This window comes from Molossus molossus, unplaced genomic scaffold (genome assembly GCF_014108415.1).
Source record: "Molossus molossus isolate mMolMol1 unplaced genomic scaffold, mMolMol1.p scaffold_m16_p_7, whole genome shotgun sequence".
Taxonomy (NCBI): domain Eukaryota; kingdom Metazoa; phylum Chordata; class Mammalia; order Chiroptera; family Molossidae; genus Molossus; species Molossus molossus.
Genome location: NW_023425401.1, coordinates 112,526,528 through 112,554,106, shown reverse-complemented (window position 1 = coordinate 112,554,106; position 27,579 = coordinate 112,526,528). Strand labels below are relative to the sequence as shown.

The 27,579-nt window shown below is 51.4% G+C and overlaps 1 protein-coding gene across 1 annotated transcript in view; it reads left to right on the top strand.

Moving 5' to 3' along the window:
• Positions 1-27,579, top strand: part of PTPRN2 (protein tyrosine phosphatase receptor type N2) — a 385,447-nt gene that overhangs the window by 46,060 nt on the left and 311,808 nt on the right. The window contains exon 2 of the mRNA XM_036246374.1: positions 1,626-1,676. Within this exon, the coding sequence (XP_036102267.1) occupies positions 1,626-1,676 (51 nt within the window). The remainder of the gene's footprint in view (positions 1-1,625; positions 1,677-27,579) is intronic.

The following is a 27,579-nucleotide window of genomic DNA, read 5'->3' as shown; positions in this document are numbered from 1 at the left end:
GTCCTCCATACAGCTTTCCTTCAGGCTGTTTGCCCTGCTCTTCATCACCAGTCGGGCTCTGTCCTCCAGTGAGAAATAACCATGTGGGGGAGGAGGTGGGCTGAGCCTAGAGACAGGGAGCTGATGCTTAGCTGTGCACATGGGTGACAGGTTGAGCTGTTGAAGGGATATGAAAAGAGGAAATGCTATTTCCCATGAGAGCATGTTGTTTCAGGAAAATGGAACCTTCACTTTGACTTGTGGGGAGATTTCATAGGGTCTTTTGAGTTGGGTCTTCATGGATGAATAGGAGTTTGTCGGTTGGAGAAACAGGAATGAAAACAGTATGCTTTGGCAGGAGGTTCTTGGTGTTGCTAAAGGTGTGTTCAGGAAACATCTGGCTTTTGAGGGCTCATAGCCCTCACTGGGGTGGGTGTGCCCAGGGTCAGTGCCCTCATCTGAACGTTGCTGGCACTCCTGTAGTTCACACTTGCCTGGCTGGCTGGCCCTCCCGAGGGTGGATGTGCTCTGTCCTTTCTCTGTATTCAGTGCACACGGTGGAAGGCAGTATGGAGGTTCCTCAAAAAATTAGAAATGGAACTGCCTTGTGACCCAGCAATTCCACTTCTGAGAATTTATCCAAAGAAACCCAAAACACCAATTCGAAAGAATATATGCACCTCTATGTTCATTGCAGTGTTATTTACAATAGCCAAGATCTGGACGCAGCCCGAGTGTCCATCAGTAGACGAGTGGATAAAAAAAGCTGTGGTACATTACACCATGGAATACTACTCGGCCATAAAAAAGAAGAAAATTTTACCCTTTGCGACAGCATGGATGGACCTGGAGATTATCATGCTAAGTGAAATAAGCCAGTCAGAGAAAGACAAGTACCATATGATTTCACTTATATGTGGACTCAAATGATCAAAATGAACTAACAAGCGAAATAGAGACAGACTTGTAGATGCAAGTTGGCTGGCAGCTGTGGTTGGGGGGCGATGTTGAGGGTAGGTAGTGGGATTGAGCAAGAAAGAAAAAAGAGAAGGAAGTCATGGACACGGACAACAGTGTGGTGCTTGTGGGTGGAAGTGGAAGAGGGTATAGTGGGGCTGAGCGCTGATGGGAAAAAGGTGGACTAGAACGCAGAGCAGAGTGTCTGCCTCCTCTGACGGCCGGCCTCCACGGGGTCAGTATGCTCACCGTGCGCTCGTTCTGCATCCCCTTCCTACTCTGTAACAAGAGCAGGCCGTCCACGCCGGGCGTCACAGAGTGGGGGTGGGCTCAGCGGGGCCTGTCCTGGCGGCGATGCGGACAGAACCCCTGGTCTGGCCCCTGGCAGCGCCAAGGAGGTGTCTGTGGCGGTGGCCCGCCTCGCCCCTCAGCTGCTCACCTGGAAGGTCCCTCAGGCAGACGGTTCGAGGGCAGGATGTGTGTGGGTGTCCTCCCAATGGAGAAGCCGGTCCTCTCACCGACTCGAGCCAGGGGCAGGTTCTGGCTTCCACTTGACCCAGTTCACCTCAAAGAGCGAACTCAGAGAGCCTGTGTGGCAGGGGGCTGGCAGGGGGTTGGCAGGGGCCCGGCCTCCAGCAGACGGGCCCTCCTCGGCGGCTCTGACTCAGCTGTTTTCTATCTCCCTCTAGGGTGCTTACTGGAAGATCGCCTTTGCAGACCCTCCGAGACCTGTGTCGATGGTGAGTAGGCTCTCGGCCAGCAGGTGGCCACCCCCCCGGCAACTTCAGGGACAGGCCACCATGCAGAGTGAAGGCCTGGGTCAGGGTGATTTCATGTGATAGCCTGAGCGTCGTTGGATGTTACTGAGAAGGGGAGGGAACCTGCCTTTACATGCGTGTGTGTCCCAGTGTTTTAAGGCTTCACCAGAAGCTTCTTGACACTGGTGGTGGGTCTGGAGCTCTGACAGTGCCGAGCTGGTGGCCCACCATCCACCCCCTGGCGTGGAGCCTCCGCCCTCTGACCCCAGGTGCTCTCCTCACGTCCTCACACTCCACTCGGTCTGCTCTCTGCCAGTAGGCGAGCGTCTCATCCTTCAGGCTTCCGTGTTCCTCTCCTCGCAGGTGAAGAAGAAATGTTGGGTGCTTCGTGTTTTCAGGCAGAGGGCAAAGTCCGCAAGGCAGGACCTAACACACCGGAGCAGGGCATCCTCCCAGCAGCGGGCTCTGGGTGGGCGGGTGAGCAGGCTGCCACCCTGCGAGTCTCAGAAAGGATGTGCTCAGAGGGCTGCCTCTTGGAAGAAGAAGACAGTGTGTTAGCCAGGATGGGGCAGCCTGCGCTTTCAGAGCGGCCCTTCGGACACTAAGGGGAGGGCATGGACACCCACAAAGGACACCCGTCTGGGTGGCTTTTCTGAAGGTCAAACTGGGTCTGCACACGGGACCCCGGGGGCACTGGGGGACAGCGGGAGTGTGGGTTCTCTTCTCACTCACTGCCCACCTCTGTCCTCAGTGTACGGTGCTTGTCTGGGGAGGGTGGACTTCGTCACTGCCTGGACCTGCCCATGGCGTTTGCAGCCTGCACGGGCGGCCCTCACTCCCATCCTGGTTCTCGGTGAAACCTGGGTGCCTGTGGGTACAGCCTGATTCTCGGAGGACATTTGGCCGCTGGGACCCTTTCGTCAAGTCCCGGGGAAGCCCCCTGAACTGAGACCCTTTGAGGGTTTGAAAGGAGAACCAGGTGCCCCGAGCAGCTCGCAGTGAGAACAGTCCTGGGTCCGAGACTGTCTGGCAGCTCGCAGGCCCTGGGTTCAAACGGCTGACCGTGCTGGACAGTTCTGCGTCTCCCTCTGTGGGGGGACTTCTGTTCAGAGTGAGCGCAGTAGTGACCAGGCTGCAGGAAAGTGGTGACCGCAGGGCCTCTCACCGCGCGGAGGCCCGGCCCACCTGGGCTCCGGCAGGCTGCCCTCTCGCAGGGGCGGCCGCTCACTCGGCTCCGCTCTGGCGCCTGCAGCTCTTACAGGCAGCAGCTTGGAAAGAACAACTTTGTTTAAAAATAGCTCATCTGCCCTCAGTGACGTGTGATTGCGAAGGAAACGGTGTGTGTGTTTGATTTGATTGCAGACATGGTGGCAGCACAGATGCCACAGCTCTGCTCCCCCCCACCCCCCGCCGGCCCCCGCGTCCTGGACTGGAAGCAGGCCTGCGGCCACAGCCAGGCTCTGAGCTTTCTTCCCGCACCTGCCCTGGAATCGCATTGACATTACGTCAGGGAACAGCTTTGGGTTCCCGGGAAAAGGACAGGAATTTACATGTCAATACAAACACACAGGACTGGATTCATGGAGAAAGGCAGCGTTTATTTTCTCTAGGACGGTCAAGGGCCGGCTGGGCTAGACAGCAGGCACCGTCCCGTCTCAGCACCATGTGCGGTGTGTGTAGCTCATGGGGCATGAAAACAAAGTGCTGTCCTGGATTTACGGTTGCCACTGGTGACAGCATGACTCAGCCTGTCGCGGGCAGGCAGAGAGGTGTGGCCCGGCCACTGCGCAGTCCAGGATGTTCTGTGGGCAGACACAGGGTCTCTTTCTCTCTCTCCCTCCCCCTTCCCTTGTCCTTCCTTTTCTTGGAATATAGGTAGAAATACATAATTCTGTTAACCTTATATATGTTTTCAAAAGCCAAACAGATCTTATTCAGTGGTTGTGTGGGATAAGGTATAGTTTTTCTTCAGTATCTGCAGGGGATTGGTTCCAGGACCCCTGTGGACACCAAAATCTCAGGATGCTCCAGGCCCTGACATGAAGTGGGGTGGAGCATACAGCCGGCTCTCTGCGTCCCAGGCTCCCAGCATCCCAACCAAAGGAGGAAAATACTGTTCCCGATTGCTCCCCAGCTGGTTAACCACTCAGATATGAAACCCAGCGATACAGAGGGCCGACTGTGTATTGAAAAAAGTTGAGAATACGTTGACCCGCGCAGTTCAAACCATGTTATTTAAGGGGCACCTGTACTTAATAAGGAAAAGTGAAAGACAGACACACCACTGCACACCCATGAGGGTGGCCACCATAGCAAAGGAGAAGAGAAGAGACAACTGTGGAGGGCGTGTAGTGGGGACCCCTGTGCACTGCGGGTGGCATGGAGAGTGGTGCAGCCACTGTGGAAAGCAGTTGGACAATTTCTCAGAAGACTAGACGTGAGGTTTCCATAAGATGCGGCGATCCTGAGTATGCACTCAGATGAATGGGAATCAGGGACGCGGAGATGCCTGTACACCCATATCCATAGCAGCGCCACTCTCAGTCACGAAACACGGGCAGCCCAGTGTCCACCGGCAGGCGAAAGCATCAGGCTGTGGTCTGTCCGTGCGGCGGGGTGTCACCTGGGCTCACGAAGGAAGGCCATCAGCAAAACAAGCCTGTCACGGAGGGCACATACCGAGTGACTTCACTTACATGCAGCCCAAGAGAGTACGCCGCCCTCGCTTGATTGCGCTTTGCAGATGCCACGTTTTCATCAACCCCAAGGGAAGACCTGCCACCCGCAAAAGGGTTGCAACTCGCCAAAGGCTCAGAGGATGGGTAGCATTTTTTAGCAATAAAGTATTTTTAATTAAGGTGCATACATTTTTTTAATCCTCACCCGAGGGTATGTTTTTATTGATTTGAAAAAGAGAGAGAAACATCTTTTGGTTGCCTCCTATATGTGTCTGACCAGGGATCAAACCAGCAACCTCAGTTTATGACCTGACTGGGAATCGAACCTGCAACCTTTTGGTGTACGGGACGACGCTCCAAACAACTGAGCCACCAGGCCAGGGTGGTGTGCACATTTCTCAGACATAATGCTGTTTCATGCTCAGTAGGCTTCCGTGTGGTGTGAACGTGACTTCCATATGCACCGGGAGACCAGGAACCGTGTGCGACTTGCTCTGTGGCGATGTTTGCTCCATTATGGTGGTCTGGTTCGAACCCACAGTGTCGCCGAGGCACGTATGCCCGTAGTCAGATTCGTGGAGCGAAAGTAGGCGGCAGGGCCTGGGGGAGTGGGTGGGGGAGGACTGAATGTCTAATGGGGACCGAGGCCAGTTGGGAAGGAGAAGACTCTGGGATGATGGTGGTGACGGTCGCACACTGTGTGGAGATGCTCACTGCCGCCGACCTGTACACCCAGGAATGGTTACGATGGCACATTCTATGTTATATATATTCTACGACAATTTTCAAAAGATCAACAAACTGGAAAAACCATTAGCAACATGTTGGCAGACCAAGGGTTCTCATTCTTAATTACAAAAGGCTCCTACACGTTATAAGAAGAAGGTGAAGAATTCTGTAGGAAGATGGGCAAAGACGTGAGTGGTGATTTAGAGACAAGGACATGGAAATGGCCACATATTATATGAAAATGTGTTTAACATGCATTGCTGATGAGAGCTCAGGGCAGTGACATGTGCTTTCCGGCAAGAACGAGAGCTGGTGACAGTCTTCAGGAATGTGATCTGCAACACTGATTAACTGGAAAATACACTGATGGTTGGATTTATTCTGGGGATTCACACGTACAGCAGCCAAGGTGGCAAAGAACTGTAACAACGCCTGGAGCCCACCGATCAGAGAACGGCTCACAAATCACGGTGGGTCTGTAGTGTGGAATATTATGCAGCGACGTAAAAATGACTTAGATGTCTAATTCCTGACCAGAAGAAGGTTGTTACGTGGTGAGTGGGATAAGTGTGTTGCAGGGCAGTGGGATCCATGTGGTTCTGTTTTCTGGGGAAGCCCACACATGTGTGTACATTTCCCCTCCCTGTATGACCAGGGAGAAGAATGTGAGAAGGACCACCAGCATCTTTGGGGGCCATCTGGAGGGTATATAGGGGCATTATCACCTTATGTTCACACATCTGGGCATTACAGTATTTATTTAAAGCAATCCTGTGCTACTTTGTAATAAAAATCATCTGATAAAGACTCTTGAGAGTCTGCTGAGCTGATTCTGACAGGCAGGTCTGGTTAGCGCCTGCTGCCTCGGGCCCTGACCTATATGGGCCAGAGCTCCAGCCAAGCCCCCAGGCCTCATGCAGGGGGCAACCCTGTGGGGGAGGGCACGAGACCCCTGTTCTAGCCGCAGATGGAAGATTTGCAGTGGAAATGTCTGGGGCATCTGAAGTGGGTGGGCAGGTGGACAGATGGTACCTGGAGAGTGGTCTGCGGGGTGGGGTTAGTGCTGGACGGGTGACTGGACAAAGCCTGGGCACAACACAGCTCAGAAGGTCCAGCCACGGACACTCCTGGGGGCCCGGATGGGGGAAGGGAGTGCCAGGGGTGAGGGAGGGGAGGGCAGCCTGTCCCTCCAGAATGCTGCTCCTTCCCCAGTGGACAGCACCGTCATGGAGCCCAAGCCCCACCAGGCTGGGTGTAGAGGGTGCTGATGCCACGTCTGGGAGTCAGGGGGGATCAGGTCTCCCGCCGTGTCCTGCCCTCTCCTCTGTTGGCCCTTCAGGAGGAAGTGGTGATGTGTCTCTGGGTCCTCAGCTAGGACACACCCTACGCCCCCAGCCTGTGAGGGGATTTCCTTCCCTTCTCCCCTCCCACCCTCCCTCTCTCCTTCCCTTCCCCGCTCTCCTTTCTTTTTTATTAAAGCTTTCTTAAGGTCTAAATGAAGCAAACCAAATTAATATTTTTATTGGAAATTCTCAGAACATTTTTTTGTTGTTTTTTTCACTTTTGTGTTTAGCAATCACAAGCTGGGTCTGTCAGCTGCTGGTGTTACCTGCTGGGGCACCCAGCATGCTGCAGCAAATTTGATAAACAGGGCCATTCTGTGTTATTGCCCTGGAAAGAATAGAATAATAAGAAGCTTTAATTTGACAAGTGGGAGACTAGGAAAAAGTACAGTTGGTTTGAAAAGGAGATTAGGCAGCAGCAATAAAATCTACGCTGTATGAGCCATGAGCACTCGGAGAGCTCGAGAGGCGTTGCTCTGAGGCTGCGTGTGGCCCTGAGACGCGGCTGCGCTGGCTTCGTGGGGAGGGCCCTGGCTTCCCTGGGAGGAGGGGCTCGGACTTCTGGACCCTCCAGCTCTTACGGCCGGGAACCTGACAATGGGTTTCTATGCAAAGGCTGTAAAAAATCAGCTTTACGATAACCATTTTCACCATTTTTTGGGAGGATGATGCTGCTGTTCTGGTGACAAAGAAGCACCATGGCATTGGTTACCTGCTACAAATCTGACAGGTCTCTAGGCTCCAATGAGGGAGAGTCTGGTAAGTTTTGTCTGACATCACAAGTTCGTGGCACAGAAGCCCTGGGTAAGGATGTGGAGCAGCAGGGCCTTCAAGGGACATTTTATCAGCAGGACAGAGAAGCTGGATCTGTGGTCGCACCTTCACCAATGATGCAGGCCACTTTTTTGGGCAGTTCCTGGAGCAGCTCTAGGGAGTTAGCATACAATGTTCATGGGTGAGTTTCCCATGAAGATTCTGTGTTGTGGAAATGAGGAAGGGCACGTTCATCCATTCTTTTATTCATTCACTCAACAAACAGTTCTCACTCAGGGCCTCACTGAGCTCAGTGTGCAACCGCTGGCCACGGTCAGAGCAGATTTTCTGAGGAAGCGGGGCTCTCCCGTGGTGTCCTGTCATTCAGGTCTTACCTCACTGAACCGTGACCTTGTTCTTGACGACATCCCACCCTTTCCTGGGAGAAGGGGCTGGCTGATGGTGTGGCCCCTCCTGTGGGAATGGACCTGAACGCAGGTGATTTTGTAAGAAGGGAAAATGTTCATCACTCTTTAGGTTTATCATGTTTTACTTCGAGAATGAATTATACAAACACTATATGGACAGATTCTCATTAAAAACGAGCAGTGTGGAAATGCACAGATAAAACGTGGCACATCTCCTGCATGTCCCTCCACTCCAGCAGGTCGCACCCCTGCCAGAGGGACTGGCGGCAGCAGTGGTGTGTGCCCTGCACCCGGGTTTTCACGTCCATTCACACCGAGGCCTGGCAGGCCTGGCCTTGTGATACCCAGTTCATGGAAAGATCGAGCCAGCAGCACGCTAAACGGGCTCGCCTCCTTGGCATCATCCTTGGCGATGAATTACAGGAACAATCTGTGTTGTCCAAGGCTGCTCTGCGGGCGGGGCGGCCCCCTTGTCCTCACAGAGGGGCAGTGGGCACCTCGCCGCGAACCCCAAGCCCAGAGATGAGGGTTATGTCACTCGGCATGACAAGGAGGCCGTTCCACTCCAGATTCCAATGAATCAGACCTAAGAGGGGAGGGAAATTAATTTCTGAGTTAAGTGGTGTGAAGCAGAGTTAATTTGGCATTTTAACAGGGAAAGAAATGCGGCAGTGAGCCTCCACGTCAGTGAGTAGAGACGAGCTACAATGATTCAGCTCCATTTGTGCACACGCACATGCACACACGCGTGAGCCTGACTGCAGCTGCACTGGGCTTGGCGTGTCCTTGGCTCCTCTTACTTGCCTCCTAGGCTCTGCTGTGTCAGAGCACACGTTGCACTTCTCACAGCCCCGGGGGTGGCAGCGTCCCAGGCAGACAGGGCAGTGGGCCCACCAAGTCAGGAGCCAGGCTTGCTGGAGCCCCATGCGGAGGCAGCCTGGCTCGCCCTTCACGTGGCACACACCTCTCTGCACATTCTGGGCCCTGCATTTTCACGGAGACACAGGCTGACTCTTCCTGCCTCTGGCTGGCCCTTGTCGATGGATTAAGAGGCTGAGGACTACTTTTGCGCCTTCTCAGGTGTAGGACATTTTGGTGCTCTGGGCCACGTCGGCATCATCGACACCACCCTGATTTGGACATTTCCGGTGTGGCTTTGTGATGACCCATGCTGGAGCGATGACGCGAGTGTGTCATTCTTCTGAATAAACCAGGAGGAACACAGACCTTGACGAGCAGTCACGTGGGTTTAGAGCCTGGTGTGCCCTCCCTCGGGGCAGGCCTTGCACTTCTGCTCAGGGAGGTTCTGAGTCCTCTGACCCCCAGCTCCTCCCTGTCACTGCCACACGGTCCTTGCCGAAGCTGCTGGGATCCCCACTCCCTGGTTCAGCTGTCAGTCAGTAACTGTGATTGCCAGCCCGGCAGACCCTGCTCTGGTGGCGGAGGGAGACACCCCCAGTCCTGGTGGGTTTTGTCTCTCCCTGGCCGCGTGGCAGGGACAGATGCTCTCTGGCAGCCGATGATCTGGGTGGGTTTCATTCTTACGTGTTCCAGGGAACTGCAGGTGGTGGGTGGGCAGGGCCATTGCCAGGCTCCAGCGTCTAGTGCCTGACCACGACTCTATCTGTTAATCTGATCAGCTCGGACTGGCCTTTCGATGTTTACCACTGAGTCACGTGTCTCCTACTGGGTCGGGGTCGGGGGTCAGGAGCTGCTCATGCCCACTGCTCAGCAGGGCTGGCAGGCCCCTCCCGTCACAAACGAAGGTGTATTAACTCGCATGTTTGGGTTCTTTGCTCTTTAAAAGAATCATGAACAGAGCAACTAGACCAAAACAGTTTCTTGGTCTGTTCATTGTGGACTAATGTTTTCATTTTATTAATCTGAAAGCCTGATGTCATTGGTTCATCTGGAGGATGTGAGTGTGTGTGAGCATGTGTGCATGTATGCATGTGTGTGCACATGTGTGTGCATGCATGTGGACCTCCATACACACACTGTGGTGACAGACAAACATATTGGTTTGGGAGTCAGGAAACTGGGGGCCAGTATGGGAAGCAACTGTGTTCTTAATCTTCTGTTGAAGTCACCTTCCATTGAAGGTGCCTGGTTCCTCACCTGTAAAGTGAGGAGTGTGGCCACACCCATGTTACCAATCGTGGCTGCCCATTGGAAATGTCTGTGTCCAGGGGCTGCCTGGCTGATTTGAATTAGAATCTCGGGGTGGGGGATGGGGAACTAGGCACCAGCTTTCTCTCTCTTTCTTCCTTTCTTCTTTTTTAAAGCTCCTTGAAGTGACTCTGGCATGCCCTCGCTGTTGAGCACCAGATGATCTCCAATAGCCTCCCAACCTGAAAATCCCACGCCGTCTGCTCTGAAAGGCGGCTGTGCTCTGTGCAGCCAGAGGTGTGGAGGGGATTCGGCCTCTCGTGACCACTCCCACAGTCTGTCAGCAAGAGCATCATTAGCACAAACGATGTTTCTCTGTGCAGGTGCAAATCAGTGCAGATGACTAATTTGCCATTTAAGGAATCGCAGATTGCACTGCAAAATTGTCTCAGGTAAATCACTCTCATCTAATTGAGTGACAGCACTCCGTGCTCCATTATTAAGGGTATTAGCCCAAGACACAGGAAGACTATAAAAATGCTACAGATGACTGCTGAGACCTGTGGAGTTTCACAATATATGGGAGAGCTCATTTGCTTTATTTCACCAGAGCCAGAAAATTCTGTTTGTGTCCTAGCCTGGCTGCTGGTGATCTTGCTGGAGAAACAGGGTGGGTGGCAGAACCAGAACAGGCAGATAAGAGACACACTGAAGGGTACAGGCACTGAAGTCAACAGACTGACATTGAGAATGGTGATCAGGATCCTCAGAACAATGTCTGGGACGTGAGAATTCCGAGAAGTACACTCTGTAGGAAAGAGCCACGTGGAAATCTTAGTACTGAAAATGCACAGACTAGTTTAGGAATGCAGCTGGTGGGTTTACAGCAGATCAGACCAGTGGATGTGGGGACTCCTGGGGACAGAATAGACCAGAAGATCATCTCCGGGAGAAAAAAGGGTGGAAACAAGTCGAGAGGGAGGGACACGTGGGCGCGGCAGGGGACAGCACACTGACTGAAGTCCACAAGGTGGAGAGAGGTTGGCAGAAGCAACGTTGAAGACTTTCCAAATGTGTGAAAGAAATCAAGCAAAACTCAGGGTGCACCATGGGTCCCACGAAGAACACACCGACACCTGGGACTTGGGAACAGTACAGTGAAATTGTTGAAAATACAAATTTTAAAAAAGCCTGCAAGGGTTGAGAGCAAAGGTGGCAATAAGCCTGCAGGGAAGGCTACATGTCCCACCCCATTTCTCTCAACCCACGCCCAGGCCCCCTGCAGCGCAGCTGTTATAGGTGAGCTGCTTCCCCGTGCCTACCTGCGATCCGCTGCTGACTTAGCTTGGCAGTTGGATGAGGATGGCGTGACAGAGGTGCTGGTCCCGACACTAGGGACCTCTCCTGCTCCTCTGACATGGTCATGAAGATGGGTGTCAGCCCCCTGGCCCCGCAGGAAGAGGAGAGTCACGGAGAGCCAGCCTGCTCAGAGACAAGTTTAAACCCATGGGTGCTGGTGGTTCTTTATGCAGCTGACAGATGAGTCTGACAGAGTTTGGGGCAGGTAGAAGATCGTGGAATTTCATTTTTAAAGAACTGAAAGAGCCGGGCCAGTGTGGCTCAGTGGTTGAGTTGAGTGTCGACCCTGCACCAAGAAGTCACTGGTTCGATTCCCAGTCAGGGCACATGCCCAGGTTGTGGGCCTGATCCCCAGTGCGGGGCATGCAGGAGGCGGTCAGTCGGTGTTCTCTCTCATCGATGTTCCTATCTCTCCCTCTCCCTTCCTCTTTCTAAAATCAATAAAGAAAAAAAAAATTTAAAGAATTGAAAGAAAGTAACTGCCAACCTAACATTCTATACCCAGAGGAATTATCTTTCTAAACAGAAATGGAAATGACGACATTTTCAGGCAATCAAAAATGAGAGAATTTATGCTCACTGCCCTGACTAAACGAATGCTACAAGGAAGAACGTCTGTGACCGTCGATGGAAACAGCGGAGAGGCCTTGAAGAGAGTGGAAAAGGAAAGCACACAGGCAAGCCCGGGCCCCAGGACAGACACAGGGAAGCTGAATAATTGGGAAGAGAGTGTTCCTGGTAGGAGGGTTTAATAGTGTAACAGTGTCAGTCTCCTCTGCATTAACCTTTGTGTTGAAACCATCACAACAAAACATTAATGAACATTGTTTTGAAATTAAACAAACTAGCTTTAAAGTCTATGCTGAGAAATAAACACAAGGCTAAACAGAAAGGTTATGACTGGAGAAGCTGTGTGCGGGGTGTGGCCTGACCATCCTGGGCTGCGGAGCTTTGTGATGACGGAGTATTTAAACCCAAATGGTTGTGATCGTAACTAGATAGACAGATTGAAGGAAAGAATAGAAAGCCTAGAAATAGATCCAAATGCATATGGGTTTTTAGTACATGATAATGATGACATTTTAAATCAGTGGGGGAAAATGTATTATTCAATAATGATTTGGGGACAACTGGCCAGACATTTGGAAAATATATAGCTGGATCCCTCCCAGACTCCTTACCCCAAAATAAAATCCAGATGGCTCAAAAACTTAAAAGTATAATGGATTTTATAAGTACTAGAAAAACTTGGGGGGAATTTTTAATAATTTTGAGAAGGAATTAATGTTTTTAAGCAAGACGGAAAACCCAATATCTAAGAAAATGTAAAATGTACATACTTTTAACTTGCCAGGTCCACTTCTGTGCAATTACATGGCGAATACGCTTAAGTATATGTGTAAAGAATCAAATGAAAAATGATTCTTTGACACATTACAATAGAAAAAAAATGAACATTCTAAATATTCTTTAAATTATGGTTCTTCCTCAAGATGGAACTGTGTATGTGCTGATGGAGAAGTATCTCGAGACATTTTAGATGAAAAAATGAAGATGAAGAACAGCTGGGATCCATGTTAGAAGAAAATGAAATTGGACCTAATTTCCTTCAGAAGCAGCAACCTCTATATGTTTGAAAGGCAAAACTGTAGCCCTGGCCGCTCAGTTGGTAGCTCAGTTGGTTAGAGTGTTGTCCTGATGGTTGTGGGTTCAATCCCTGGTCAGGGCACATACAAGAATCAACCAATGAATGCATAAATAAGTGGAACATCAAATCAATGTTTCTCTCTCTCTCAAATCAGTAACTAAACATTAAAAAAAAGAAAAGCAAAACTATAAAGATTTTTAGATGGGAACACAACTTTTTCATGACCTCAGAGTGGACAAAGATTTTGAAACAGGACATTAAAAGCACTAACCACAAAGGAAAAGATTGTGGTTAAAATAAAAAACATCTCAATAAAAAGGACACTAAGGAGAAAGTTAAAAGACAAGCGACAGAATGGGAGAAGATATTTTAAACACATATAACTAGAGAAGGTCTCATAGTCAAAATATATCAAGAATCCCAACAAATTGTTAAGAAAAAGACAACCAAGAAAAAAAAATGGCAAAACATTTTAACAGAAATGTATCAGGAAGAAATCCAAACGACTGAGAAGTATCTAAGGTGGTGCTCAACTAACGATTAAATCCCAGTGTGAAACTGAAACCACGTGAGATACAGTGGGCCACACAAATAGGACGTTCTCTGGATTCCAAAGAGAAATGGGTACAGAGAGCGCAGCCCTGGGGCTTTCGACCCTGAGGCATTTGCCTAACTCTTGAGTTGCATGCTCGATGCTGACCAGGAAGGTGCGGGAAGGCAGAGGAGACTTCTGGCAGTCTGATGATGCCGAAGGGACAAAGCTGGAGTTCAAGAACTTCCAAGAAGGAGGGGTCAGCGCACACCCCCCTGGTCTCAACTGAGATCCCTGATGAGCTGTATCCTAGGTATGTTGGTAAACCCAAGGTAGAATGACCCTCACGAGAATACGTAGGGTCAGGCCTGGATTGGATTCAGCGGTCTGCCCCCAGTCCGTCTACCTGACCGAGGAGGAAGCTAAGAAGGTAGAACTCCCCAGAACTTCTGCACTTTCACACATGATGTCCAACGTTCTGTTGCGAATGAACGTCCAAGACCACGACACAAAAGTCACTAACAAAAGTATATCTGCAGACAGTCATTGGACTCATCACACTTAAATTTTAAAAGAACTGTGATTAATAGGTCCAAGAAAATACATGACAAGATAGAGAAATGGACTGTGATTAAAATAACCCAATGAAAGTAATAGCACTGAACTGAGGAACTTATTGATGGATGTAGCAGAAGATTGGACATGGCAGAAGAGAGGGTTCGTGAACTGGAAGTAGGTCAGTAGGAAATAACCAGGCAGATGAACAGCAAAGCTGGCAACACTGTAGGAAGATTGTAGGAGGCCTGCGGGATGCGCGGGAAGGTCTAGTAACTGTGGTCCCAGAACGGGGAGGGAATGGTGCAGAAACAGACAATGTCTGAGATTTCTTTCCACAACTCAAGATACCCATCACTGGATGTTAAAAAAATAATAGCCGTTACGTAGGTAGGAAAGGTTGAATGCTGGCAGTTTTGTGTGGTTCACAAATGGAATGAAAAGAACCACACCTCTGAGCATCACAGTAAAACCGAAGCTGAAGAGCGAATCTGGAACGCAGCGTTGCGCTCAGCAGGAACACTGTCTCAACAGGAACTGGAGAGCAGAGGCCGTGGGAAGCACTGCTGGTGTGGCGAGAGGATGACCGCCAGGCTGGGAACATCACTGAGAAGACTGCTCGAAGACGAAGTGAAACAAAGACAGGTCCAGACACAAAACTTGCAAGACTCTTGTCAAGAGAAGAGTGTCACTGAAATACACAGAAGAGAGGGAGCTCTTCTGGCAGATGGACAACCACCCACGTGGAAGCAGGGAGATGTGGGAAGGAAGGAAGAGCCGGGAGGAGCAGAGATGAGGCTGGCGGAGTGCACGTGCTCTCAGGTCGTCACCTGGGCTGCAGCGACTGTCACACTGTCAGCAGTCAGGGGTCATGTTACAATCTCTAGCAAGGTAACGAAGGAAAAAAATCACTAAAATACTCCAGAAGAAGGCAATAAGGGAGAGAAGAAAGTAGACATAAAGCGGGCAGGACAAAGAGAAACCGACGTGTGAGGGCAGGCGCACACCAGTGCACCAGGGGTCACAGGGAGCAGACTCTCCGATCTCCGAGGGGAGCGCAGAGGTGAACCAAAGAACTTCTGGGCATAGGCCCAGCCCATGGACGCAGACAAGAGTGTGGGGACGGCCTGGGGCAGGGTGGAGGAGGCAAGGGGCAGTTAGTGGGGAACATCTGTAATACTGTCGACAATAAAAAAAGAAATGTGAAAAACATTCCAATTGAAAATTAAGATTGTTATTAAAAAGCACAACCCTATTATATGTTGCTTACAAGAGACCAAAGGGCATGCTGTGGCCAAACGAACCTAAGGAGAGCTGGCATAACTCCTCAATATAAGTAGGTTTAAGGCGGGAGCATGTTTAGAGGTAAAAAGAATCATAGTAAGCCCTGGCCGGTTTGGCTCAGCGGTTGGAGCGTCGGCCTGCGGTCCTGAGAGACCCGGGTTCGGTTCCTGCTAAGGGCATGTACCTCGGTTGCAGTTTGTCCCCAGCCCTGGTCGGTTGTGCGGGTGGCAGCCACTCGATGTGTCCTTTTCACATCGATGTTTCTCTCTCTCTCTCTGTTCCTCTCTCTCCCTCCCACTCTACCTGAGCAAAAAATGGAAAAATGTCCTCGGGTGAGGATAAAAAAAAAGAATCATAGTAAAACGTAAGGTCAGTCTACTAGGAACACACAGTATTTGTAAATCCGACTCCCCTGGAGATACAACCTCGGAGTATATGCAGCACGGAGGGAACCAAAGGGAAGACAGGGACGATCCACCGTCATAGTGGAAGATGCAGCATGTCTTCCTCAGTAATTGACAGAAAAATAGACCCCGCCCTCAAAACACCCCAAAACAAACCAGTAAACGCCCAGAAGATCTGGAGAACAGGATGAGCACTCTCTGCCTGACAGACACACAGAACACTGTGGGCATCCAATCACACACTCTTCAAATGTAAATGGACTGTTTGTCCAAATTGATGATTTCTAAAGGTTGAAGTCATTCACAGTATTTCTGTGACTTAAGGAATTAGGGTAGAAACCAATAAAGGCAAGAAAACTAAGGAATCTCTGAATTTTGGAAATTGCTCTCCTAAATTCTCCATATGTCAAAGAAGAGATCCCAGTAAAAATTAGAAAATACCTTGAGTAAGTGATCATGAAAATACGACCTCATGGAGTTTGTGAGATACAGCTAATGCTACGGTTGGAAGGAAATTATGACCTTCAGTGCTTTCTTAGAAAAGAAGAAGAGTTGAAAATAAACAATTCAAGTGTCCATCTCAAGAATTTAGAAAAAGAACAGGAAATTGAACTCAAAGAGAAGGAAGGAAATAATGAAGAGCAAACAATACTGTAGCAGAAACCAACTGGTCAGCAGAGAGGACGAACAGAGCCCATCATCAGTTCCTTAGAAAGATGTTAATGCACATTTCTGGCAAAACTGAACAAGAATAAAAGCGGGAAGGACCAAATCACCCACACCAGGCATAAAAGGCATCACTATTGACCGAACCTACAGATATCAATAAGGCAGTCAAGGAATATTATGGACAACTTTTTCTTACAAGTTCAGATGAAGTGGCAAACCCAGGTACATAGACTTTTTCCTTATGATTCAGCGGTTTCACTCAGAAGTGCGTACTTAGAAATACAAGAATGTTCCCAGAAACGTGATTCACATCTGTGGAAGCCGAACAAATTCATTTCTTATGGTCCAGTGATGCCACTCCAATAATATACCCAACAGAAATGCATACTTGAGCATACAAAAAACACGCATAAGAATTTTTCTAGCGGCATTATCGCAAGCAGCCCCAAACAGGAAATAACTTACACGTCTGTCACAAAGAAATGTATGATCGTGGCATGTTCGTACAATGAAATACTGCAGAGAAAAAACAACTGTTGTTACAGAAACCACGTCGCGCATCTCACTGTATCGAGCACGGAGCTGATGGAGGAGAATACGCAGGGCGATTCCGCTGACGGAACAGGGGGAGCCTCGTCGGATAGTGACTGGGGCAGGGAGTGCCTCTGGGTTTTGGGTCTGTGTCAGAGGAGTGTGTCCATTCTGTAAAAATTCATCAGGCTGTAAATTTCCCCTTTGTGGAATGCATGTGATATTTTAAGAAAACATTGATATAAATAATATTTCTGTAACTGTGGTTTGTTCTCCTAACACTTTAAATGTATTCTAGAAGCCTTAAGATAGATTGTCTTAGCTGACACAGAAGAGCTTTGTGGGAGGAGGGTTCAAGCATTTGGGGACCATCACCCTCACCAGCAAGAGGTGGGCACAGTCAGGCCCAGCGCCCTACTCCAGGTCACACCCACCTTTCAACAGGGCCCGAAGACACACACACTCCATTTTCACAAAGCAGGTTTGAAATCTGCTCTCGGAGATCCTGGTGTGAGGAATCTGTTGATAGTTTCACGAGTTAGGGAATTCCTTCTTCTCTGGAAACCTGTCTTTGCTCTTCAGACCCTCACCAGATTGGATGACTAATATCCCCTACTTGCAGTCCACTGGTTCAGGTGGTGATGGCTCTACAGAACACCTTCTCAGCCGCACCCAGATTGCTGTTTGTTCACAGAGATGGGGGCACAGCCTAGGCAAGCAGAGTCAAACTGACTCTTAGAGGTCCAGCCGGTGAGCCCCTCCAGCTGCCCCAGGGATTCCGCTTACAGGTGATGTAAATGCAGCCTGTGGGAGCCTGGCTGGGTCCAGTGTCCTCGGCCGCGTCCACACCACTGTGACAATGATCTTGGCAGGTGCATCAGCCCTCCTGTTAGACAAGTGTATCCTGACAGGGGGCGTTGCGGTGGCTGATGTGTGTGCAGGTCTATTCTCTGTGTGCTTACCATTGTTTAAATTAAGCCGGAGTTACAGAGGGTCGCTGCTTAATTAAGCTTCATCCCCAGCAGTCAAAGCCACCTCTCCGCTTCGGGGCCAACAGGTTCCGGTGATGGACTTCAGGAACAGTCTCTGAAATGGTGCCACACTTTGCCCGTTGACTGAATCCCCCTGCAGCTGAGAGGAATCAATCGTCGTCTTGTTTTATCAGCTTTCTTTCCGCTTCGGCAGCTGCTTAATAAAACCAAGCAGAGACGGGCTGCCCAGGGAGAAGAACGGACGATGCCCCTCACGCTGCTGCCCCGGGCCTCTGCGTCATAGGGCGCCCCTGGGACACGTGTAAGTGTGTGTCTCCGCACGTGAACACCGGGCATCGTGGGGCAGGAAAGCTGAGCAGGGCGGCTGTGAGCCCCAGGTCCTCTCCCCACCTAGGGCAAGTGAGGGAAGTGTGAGCATGAACTGGAGCGGCCGACTCCGGAGCACAGAGCTCAGCGCATGGCAGCTACGCTTACGGTTCAGTTCCAGCTTCACCCTGATTCTCTGGTCCTCGTAGTCCCATCAGGTCTTTGCCTCACCTAGGAGAGCAGGGAGCCAGCCGCCATCTCCAGGATCCCCAAAGCTTCCCTTTCGGTGCAGACTTTCCCTTTATTATTAGTTGATTCTTGTATGAGCCCTGAGTGGTGTACTGGGATGATGCTCTAATCAACTGAGCTACCCGGTCAGGACCACTCCTTTGTTATCTTAAAATGTGACTATTTGAGCCCGACAGGTGTGGCTCAGTGGATTGAGCATTGTCCCATGCACTGAGAGGTCGTGGGTTTGATTTCTGGTCAGGGCACACGCCCAGGTTTCAGGCTCGATCCCCAGTAGGGGGCGTGCAGGAGGCAGCCTATCAATGTTTCTACCTCTCTCCCCCTCTCCCTTCCTCACTAGAAAAAAATAAATAAAAATATATTTTTAAAAAGTGACAGTATTTGAGATAAATTTGCATTAAAATTTTTTTTAATCCTCACCTGAGGATATGCTTATTGCTTTTTAGAGAAAGAAGAAGGGGGAGAGAGAGAGAGAGAGAGAGAGATGGACGTGAGAGAAACATTTATCGGTTCCTCCTGTACGCACCCCGACCGGGGAGTGAACCTGAAACCTAGGTGTGTGCCCTGACCAGGGATTGAACCCGCCACCTCTTCGGTGTGCTGGACAGTGCTCCAGTCAGCTGAGCACCCAGCCAGGGCTTACTTTGCACTTTCAGGGCCTTCACCTCGGGTTTCCTTGTTTTGTGCGGGCTACCGAGAAAGCAGCTCTGGGGTCTGCGGTTCGGTGGACGTGGTTCCCCAGGAAACTGGTTTTCTCCCACGCATGCCTCGCCCCTCCTCACTTGTCCTGGACAGCGGTCAAGGCTCCTGTGTCTGAGGAGACTCAGATGCACGGGGACCCGAGCTGCTCCTGGCTAGTGGACTCAGGGGCGGCCGTGCCACCGGTCTGACTGGACGTCACCGGAGCCGGCGTTCCCATCTCAGGCCTGCGTTCCGTGTGCGAGGAGGCCGTGTTTGAGTGGCGCTTGCTGCTGTGGGTGGGTGGACAGCAGGGTCTCCTCCCCCTTATCCATACTTCCCTTTGAGCTTCCTTCTGCGAGACGCCTGAGAACCGGCATGCCTGTGGCGAGAGGCTCTGGCAGATGCAGAGTTCTCGGCGCACGGCCACGTCCAGACTGGTGATTCAGGAAATCAGATGGTGTTTGGGGGCTGCCATTGATGGGCCTGCCGTCTCTCCCACTGCACATGTTCCAAGTCTCCCAACCAAGAGAGCCAGAGGCCCAGCCGAGTCTGCTTTCCCAGACGACAGGGGCTGTCTTTGCAGCTCGAGCCCCTGCGGCTGGCATCCTCGTCTGCATTTTTCATGTTGTCAGTGCCTCCTGGTTGCAGCTGGTTCCGTTCCAGCTCTGCCACAGGGCCCGTCTCTGAGGCAAGACGGTCAGTGGAGAAATGCAAAGTGCATTTTGCTGACGTGCTTCTGTGGGGTTCTTTGACGAGTGAATGTTTTTGAAGTGCTTCTGTGATGCACCTTGATAGAGGGCTAATGACCAAGCCCTGTTTGAGAGTCACATTCACGGGTCTGAGGGTCTGACGGTTTAGGGTTAAGGCAAACTTTATTTTTTTTACCCCATATCTCAGGGCTGATAGTAATCCTTTATTTTTCCCAGAAATACTGATGAATATGTGGCATCAGAATTTGATCACTACTTTTGTTTTTATTATTTTAATTAAATTTTTTAATTACTGAATTTTAGAGAGAGAAACATCGATGTATTTTTCCACTTACTGATGCATTCATTGGTTGATTCTTGTATGTGCCCTGACCGGGGATCAAATTCACAACCTTGGGGCATCGGGGATGGCGTTTCAACCAACTGAGCCACCCGGCCAGGGCTGATCACTCCTTCCAAGTGTAAAAACATTGAAATGTCAGCGCATCCCATTGACATCAAACAGGACATCCGGCTGTGGGGGCAGCACAGAGCGGGTCGGAGAGAAAATGAGCAATTGCTCCTGTTCAGCTTCACTTTCCTTCCACTTCCATGGACACCCGAGATTGTTTTTCGTTCCAGATCAAACATGTTTTCGAGCAGAGAGTACATCCGCCAGCTGTCCTCAGAGCTCCTCACTGCTCAGAGGTGACCGCGCCCTCTGCCCCGCCCTTCCCCTCCGTGCAGCTCTGGGCATCGGCAGGAGAGCCACTTCTTGGTGTCTCACACTTGAGAAGCCGCAGAGGAGAGCGTGTCAGAAACTTTAGGTGCTGTTTCGTGTATGCATTTTGCATAAATAATTAAAAGCAGTACTCCACTTAGGGTTAAAAACCCAGAGCTTATTTCCCCAATTTAAAAAATAAATTTGAAGACTCCGAGAAACACATCTTATGTTCAGTATTTCTCCATGAGGTGGGTGTTAGTCATATGCAACAGGTCAGATCCCTCCCTCCCAGTGTGATTCTTATTAGAAGACTTGAGACTTAACTAACGCACTGTTACCGGTCAGGTGACTGGTAAATGGCACAGCTGATCGTTTTTATTCTGAAGCCTGAGATTAAAAACCTGAGCCACACAGGCTAGCCGAGGCAGGAGACCCGTCACTCCAGAAATGAACTTGAATTCAAATGCTGATTCTATCATTGGATGACGTCGGCAGGCTTGGGCGTGTGCTCGCTTTCTGAAGGGTCAGCTTGGGAATACAGGGAGACCACGGTGGTGTTGCTCTGTGTGGCGCTGTTGGGGCCTGGGGTGCTTCAGCCTGAGGGCTGCGGTCCCTGTGCCTTGGTCATGCTGGGGACGTGGACACATCTCACGAACCGGGACCGGGAGGACACTGTGACTCGAAGGGTCCCACCGTCCGTGGTCGAGAAAGAGGCCGTCGTGTTGCATGCTTCCCAGATGGGGGTGCAGGGAAGGGTGGTGAAAGCCAGAGGCCCGAGGTGTGTTCTCTGGAAGCCCGATTGGGTCAGAGTGCAGACATCATTTTCCTGACTCACATTCATGACGGCCCGTGCCTTTGAGAAGGAAAGGACTCAGAAATAACGTCTGCACGTGTGAACTGAGTAGGATAGCGTTGTGACACCTGCCCTTGTAGGAAATGCCCTTTTGTGAAGAGGGAAGCTAGCCTCGCAGACATCTGCTGTGAGGAAGAGGGGGGAAGACATGCTGACCCCTCTGCTGTGCAGTCCTGTGCCCCCGCCTCCAAAAAGAGAGACTCAAGACTTCTGTTCTGAAAAGAACCCCAAGACTGCCAAAGATGGGAAGCTCGAAGGGAGCCCTTAGGGGCAGGACCACTGCGTGGAGGGCTGTTTTTGGTCAGTCATTCTTCCAGGGTGGCAGCCTCTTGTCTTCTCTACCTCTGATGGCTGCGTTCTGAGCCCCGGGTAAGGCCGTCTTCCCTGAGATGAACTCCTTGTTTCCTGCTTTGGGAAGAAAACAAATAGTACCTGTTCTGGGAGAGAAAATGCTTTTTCTGTTCTTTGCTCATTTACCAAAGTGCTTAGACACAAACGTGGCAGAAACCATCACCATATATACAGCTTATTCCCACATAGTTTCGGAGACATTATGGAGGAAGTCCTGTGCACAAAAGCGTAACAATTACCAATATATTGGACTTCCAGAAAATGTTTGTTGCATAAATTATAGCAATACTGAAAATCTGGTACAGTTCAGTGCCAGCGGCTACGCAAGGGAGCTTTTCTGTCTCCAAAGCAGCGCTGTAAAGGCCTCCTCTTTCAAGAGTGGTCTTGAAATAAAGATTCCTACCTGCTTCTGGATTCGGAGATAGTAAAATAATGAAACGCTAAGCTTCTGGGTACAGGAAAACGTTATTTGCAATCTTAGGAATCTCTTGGTGGTAAGTATTGGCAAAATAAAGTAATAGTGGGCTTGTTAATTGGACTGTTCACTCCGAGTGCTCAGGGCAAATACATCATTTTAATTCTGGTTGGCAGCACATTGCTGACTGGCCTCTTGGCCTGAAGCAGAACAGGAAGGTCTGCGGATCGTATCTATCCTTTAGGGATAATGATTGGGAAGGAAAGCGCTGATGCTCTCCGAGTTTCCACAAAACAGTGTTTTTGTGAAGCTGTGCATTTTTGTGAGTCTTAAGGGCCGCCCCCCACCAAAGCCTGCTATGGACTTCCTGTGGAATTCCTGAGTCTGTGATTAGTAATTAGAGCAGCGAAGGGGTCTGGCTTGTTACAGCATGTGTGGTGTTTGCTAAAGAGCCGTTTCCTAAACCGGCCTTCTTGGCCAAATGTGCTTTATGTTAAAAAAAAAAAAATTGACCAGGCTTGTGCTGTTTCCCCGGGAGTAGTTCAGAGCGGTGGCTGTGCACGGACACGCTCATTGCGGGCGGTCACAGGGACCAGGCTGCCCAAGGCGCACGCTGCCGTGCGGGCTGTCTCTCCCTCGACACTCGGCATCGGGTGCTGCTGAAGCGCTCCGCACGCCTCACAGATGGAGGAGGACAGAGTTATCCCAGAGCCCGCCCCAGGTGTCCCCACTCTGCTCGAGACGTCCCTGGGGTGCCCATCACAGGAAGGTCGGTTCCAGGATGTGGGACTCCAGAGGGCAGCTGTCATGACAACCTGTAGGGACCATCTCAGTGGTTTCGGGACCTTTAAAATGTTTGTAAAAACATTAAAAACTCTCTTCGTGCTGGTTGTAAGTGTATAGGGAGATAAAACACAGTAACAAGGACACTGACGACACGCTGCAACGTAACACTTTGGCCACATGGAGCATTCCAGCTCCATGGAGCATCCGAGCGCAGTTAGAACAGCGCTGCCCCTGTCCTCACGTCACTCCTGAAGGCAGGAGCGGGCATCTTCCACGGCTGGGCGAGAGGTCGCCCCCCTTTCTAAGTTTGGGAGTGTGTGTGTGTGTGTGTGCGCGTGGTGCGTGTGTGTGCGTGTGTGAACCGTCTCAGGATGACTCTGTGGTCAGGCTTGGGAGGTGCTGAGTGTAGGATTCATGAAACCATGACCACAGCCAGACGTGGAGGAGGAGGCAGCGGGGCTCTGTGCTGGGGCTGGTCCCAGAGCGACCACCGAGATGGAAACCACAGGAAGGCTGCTCAGCGTGTGGGACCAGGGGCAGGCATGGGAACACAGGCCTCCCGGCTGCAGGGTCCTGAGGGCCAGCCAAGGCGGAGACCATTCTAGAAACTGCTTCGCCGTCACCTCCACGACGAAGTCTGGTCCAAAGCACCCTCATCTGCTTTCTTTTTCTTTTCTTTTTTTATCCTCACCCGAGGACATTTTTCCATTTTTTTGTTCAGATCGAGTGGGAGGAAGAGAGAGAGAGAGAGAAAGGGACACATCACGTGGCTGCCACCCACACGACCCAACCAGGGCCGGGGGACAAACTGCAACTGAGGTACGTGCCCTTAGCGGCAACCGAACCTGGGTCTCTCGGGATTGCAGGCCGACGCTCCAACCGCTGAGCCAAACCAGCCAGGGCTTCTTTATTTTTCTTAATCAACTTTCTCCTTACGATGCAGCAAGGATGATGAGTGCTTGGCCAAGGAGCCCTGCTGAGGTCTTTGATGAGGGGTCTCCGCCTCGAGTGGGGGATGGTGACGAGTCATTGTAGCGTGGCGGGAATGAGTCATCGGAAGTAGTTCTGGGGTGGGGGAGTTATGGCATGTCATTTGTGTCCACAGAACAGGAGTAGGGTTCTCGACCCTCTCCACTCAGTCACCTGGGGAGGCTTTAATTAAGCCCAGGCCCAGCTGTCCGCAGACTGATGGCATCAGAACCTCTCAGGCAGGCCCGGCACCGGAATGCGAAGGTCCCAGGTGGCTCTGGGGCAGCGGAGGTGCGTGTCCTGCCATGATCTGCCGGAGGGCTGTCTGGCTGGCTTTTATCCATTGGGTTTCCAGCTATTTGCCAAAGCACTGGATGGTCACTGGAGGGGGAAATGGATTTGGAAACATGCAGCGGAAGGTGCGCTTTACGGCCGTGGGACGGGTCGGGAAAGTAAACGGAGCTGCTCGGCATCCATTCAACAGAATGACGCCAGGACCAGCCCCATTAATTTCAGGGCGTGCTCCCCCAGCAGCTGACAGTCTCTTTCTCGCCCCTTGAATGGGGCTGACTAGGAACGTTTTCCTTTCAACATGCTGGCCGTTCAATTAGTGTGATGGATTTGGGAGGACGGAGACTGCACTGAACAGCCAGCATCGTGGGTGCCCGCCTTCCCCTCCTCTCCTCCCTCCCCGCCTCCCCCTCATCCACGCCTCTGGGTGCTAATGGGAACCTGGAAGAATTAGCCAGGTGGTATGGACCGGGCAGGTCAGCGGTGCCGAGTAGACAACGGTACTGGATTTAGGACCTGGGCGAAGGTTTTCTGGGCCATTAAGGGGGGCTGCCTCCAGGCCGTCCACAGCCCGGAGCCAGCTTATTCTTAATGGGAATTCTCAGTGGGTGGCTGATATATTACTTACAGCTGAGCCCTGAGAACGCCTAATTTCTTTTGCAGTTCTCTTTCTCACAGAAGCAATTACTGTAGTGAAATTTGGTCCAGGAGGATGTGATGAGATTCTATTTTAAGGTTATTTCTTCTCTCCTTCCGGAGGAGTGAAGAGCCTTTGTTAACACCCCGCTACCTCCCAGGTCTGTCCTGTTGGGCTTACTGCTCCAGCCCTTTAATTTGATCTTCAATTTCTCCCAGGTGGGCAGGTCCTGCAGCTCCTTCGTCTTAACCCTGTGGTTCACTGCCAACCTCCTCATTCAGGGTGTGCCAGGACGCTCACGCCACGCAGGCCCTCGGTGCAGGCCTGCTCCAGGGTCTCAGGACTGAGCAGCTGATTCCATCCACTGGAAAGCCCCCTGCCTGACCTGACCGGAATCCCCAGGGTGGGGCCCTGGCTTCACACTGAGGTGTAGCCGGCCGAGCAGCACTGGCTGTGTCCTTGGGCACCAGCACTGTGCTGAGCCTGTGGGGCAGGCAAACTCGCCTGCACTGACAGGCAGCCCTCTCCCTCCGGCTCAAGGAGGTGCCTGGAGCACGCCCCATGCATAGCGCTTCTCTCGGGACGGATTCTCCTGCCGCTGAGACGGCCTGGAGAGCGCTGTGGTCTGGGGAGGGGGTTGGAGAGGTCTATTAGCTGTAGGTCCAGAGGGGCACAGGCAGAGAATCACCAGACCAGATGTATGCCAGGTGTAGTCGCACTGTGTGTTTAAAGATAGCACTTGGCTTTGTGTGTGTCTGAGTTTGGTCCAGACACCAAAGGGGCTGCACAGGAAATGGAACACACACTAGGAATGGAATTATCTTTGTTTCTCGCACCCACATTCAGTGTGTTACAAACAAGACACGAAGGGTTAGTTTTGATCCTGAACTAACCTTTAGTCTAAAGCGTGTCATGCTGTAGATTTTCTCATCGATCTTCAACCAGCTTGCTTGCTGTGTCGGATTGGAGTTAGAGAGCAGACTCGTCCTCGCCCTGTAGGGAAAGGCCTGGTGGGTGCTGACAGGGTCCTCCGCCAGGTCTGAACGCACGTGAGCTCATGTTGCCCCTGCAGCACCCTCACAAGATCCAGACATGGTTCTCCCGGGTCCCAGACTGAGCCCAAGGGGCTGGTCACTGCCTTCCCCAGGGTCAGACAGACGGTCTGTCCAGGGTGCACAGAGCCCTTGCTCCTCCCACACCTGCCAGGAGCTCAGCCTGACTTCAGGAGTCGGGACGGGGGTCCCAACCTCCCAGGGGCTTGGACCAAGGTGTGAGGCAGGTCTCATTCACAGGTGCACCTGCCAGCCAGAAGGCTGCAGATCCTCATTGCCATTGGTTCCTCAGGTGAGTTTCAGAGACAGACGTGGTCTGTTTAAGAATGATCACTAATTCAATAAGCAAGTTAAGAAAAGAAAATTGAGTGAGAGACCTGTCTCATTTGTAATAGAGTGCCAACCCCAGTAGAAGAACATGTAAGTGTCCTGCCCGGGAAGAGCACCGCCCAGCAGGAGCTGAGGTGCATCTCGGGAGCCAGAGATCCTGACACAACTCAGGATGGTTTTGTGCTTTAGAAAGGGGCCCGGTGCCCTTCAGGCTGAGCGAAGGTGCTGTCCGTTGGGTCCTCAGGGGAGCCCCACCGCCACAGCAGCCTGGGCTCTCTGTGGAACATAGTCCCGAAGACTAGATCAGGGGACCCCACGGTCAGGCAGAGGGCTGCAGAGGTTGGACGCTCTGAGGCTATTTACCTTCAGCTCCCCAGATAGTCATTGACTGTCTGCTCCACGAGAGGGCTGTGCTGGGGAAATAGGAGAAAAGTGGGGTTCCCATCTTGGGGAGACTCTGCCCAAAGGGAAGAAGGCCCTGTTTGGTCAGCACAGCCCAGGACACCGGGTGGCTCCTCACTCGCACTCCACGTCCAGTGCGGTGGGACCAAGTGACTCTGGGTGGTCACACCCTTCTCTGGGCGCTGTCTCTTGCTCTGAGGAAACCAGGCTTTGGGTCCTCCCAGCATGATTTCATCTCCAGATCCCCAACCAGTCACATTGGCAAAGGCCTCGCTTCCAAGTCAGGTCACATTCTGAGGTTCTGAGTGGGCATGCATTTGGGGGGGGGGTCTGTTTTCATCAATTTCTTCATTATTTCATTGGCATTTTATACTGCCTCTGGTCATGTTTGCTTTTAATCCCAAAGAAAGTGTGAAGATGTGTTTTGATGAAATACATGCTCGCAGAACCAACACAAAAGACCACCAGATGTCAGTGTAACTCAGCGAATAAGACCTACAGGCCTTGTGGGTGCCTTGGTTGCAGGATCTGCAGTGACCTGCTTCTTCCCTGCTCGTACTCCCGAACCAGGGGGACGTGCCCCCAGAGGCATGAGTTGTGAAATAGTGTGGGAAACCTCTTGCTTTCATTCCCTGGAAGATTTCCAAATAAGCATCTGGCTGATCCACACTCTGTTGCACTGGCCGTATGACGCTTCCCTGTCGTGGTTCCCTGAGCCCCAGGGGCGGCCCCAGGTCAGGCGGCGGTGCTGTCTGCACTCTCGGGGTCTTTTGTCTGAGTTTTGGGCCCAGGACCCAGAGCGCTGAGCTTGTCTGAAGTCTGACCATGGGTGCGGGATGGGTTTCTTCCTGTCACTCTGGGCCCTGTGCTCACAGCCCAGCGTGCTTTCTTCTCGGGGCCGGAGCTGAGTTGGCCATGGGCGAGGCCCTGTGTGTGGTCTGTACCGTGTTCATTCCACGTGGTGACATTGCCCCCGTGCCACAGTTGAGGAAAGTCGCCGTTCTATCTGATTCTGTAGCCTGGTTGTCCAGGCTCTGTTTGCTATCAGGTGAGAGAAACGAAACCAGCTATAATGCAGACCTGAAGCAAAAATCAAAACTCAGGAGCGTTTTTTGAGTATGGAAGGAAATCATGAA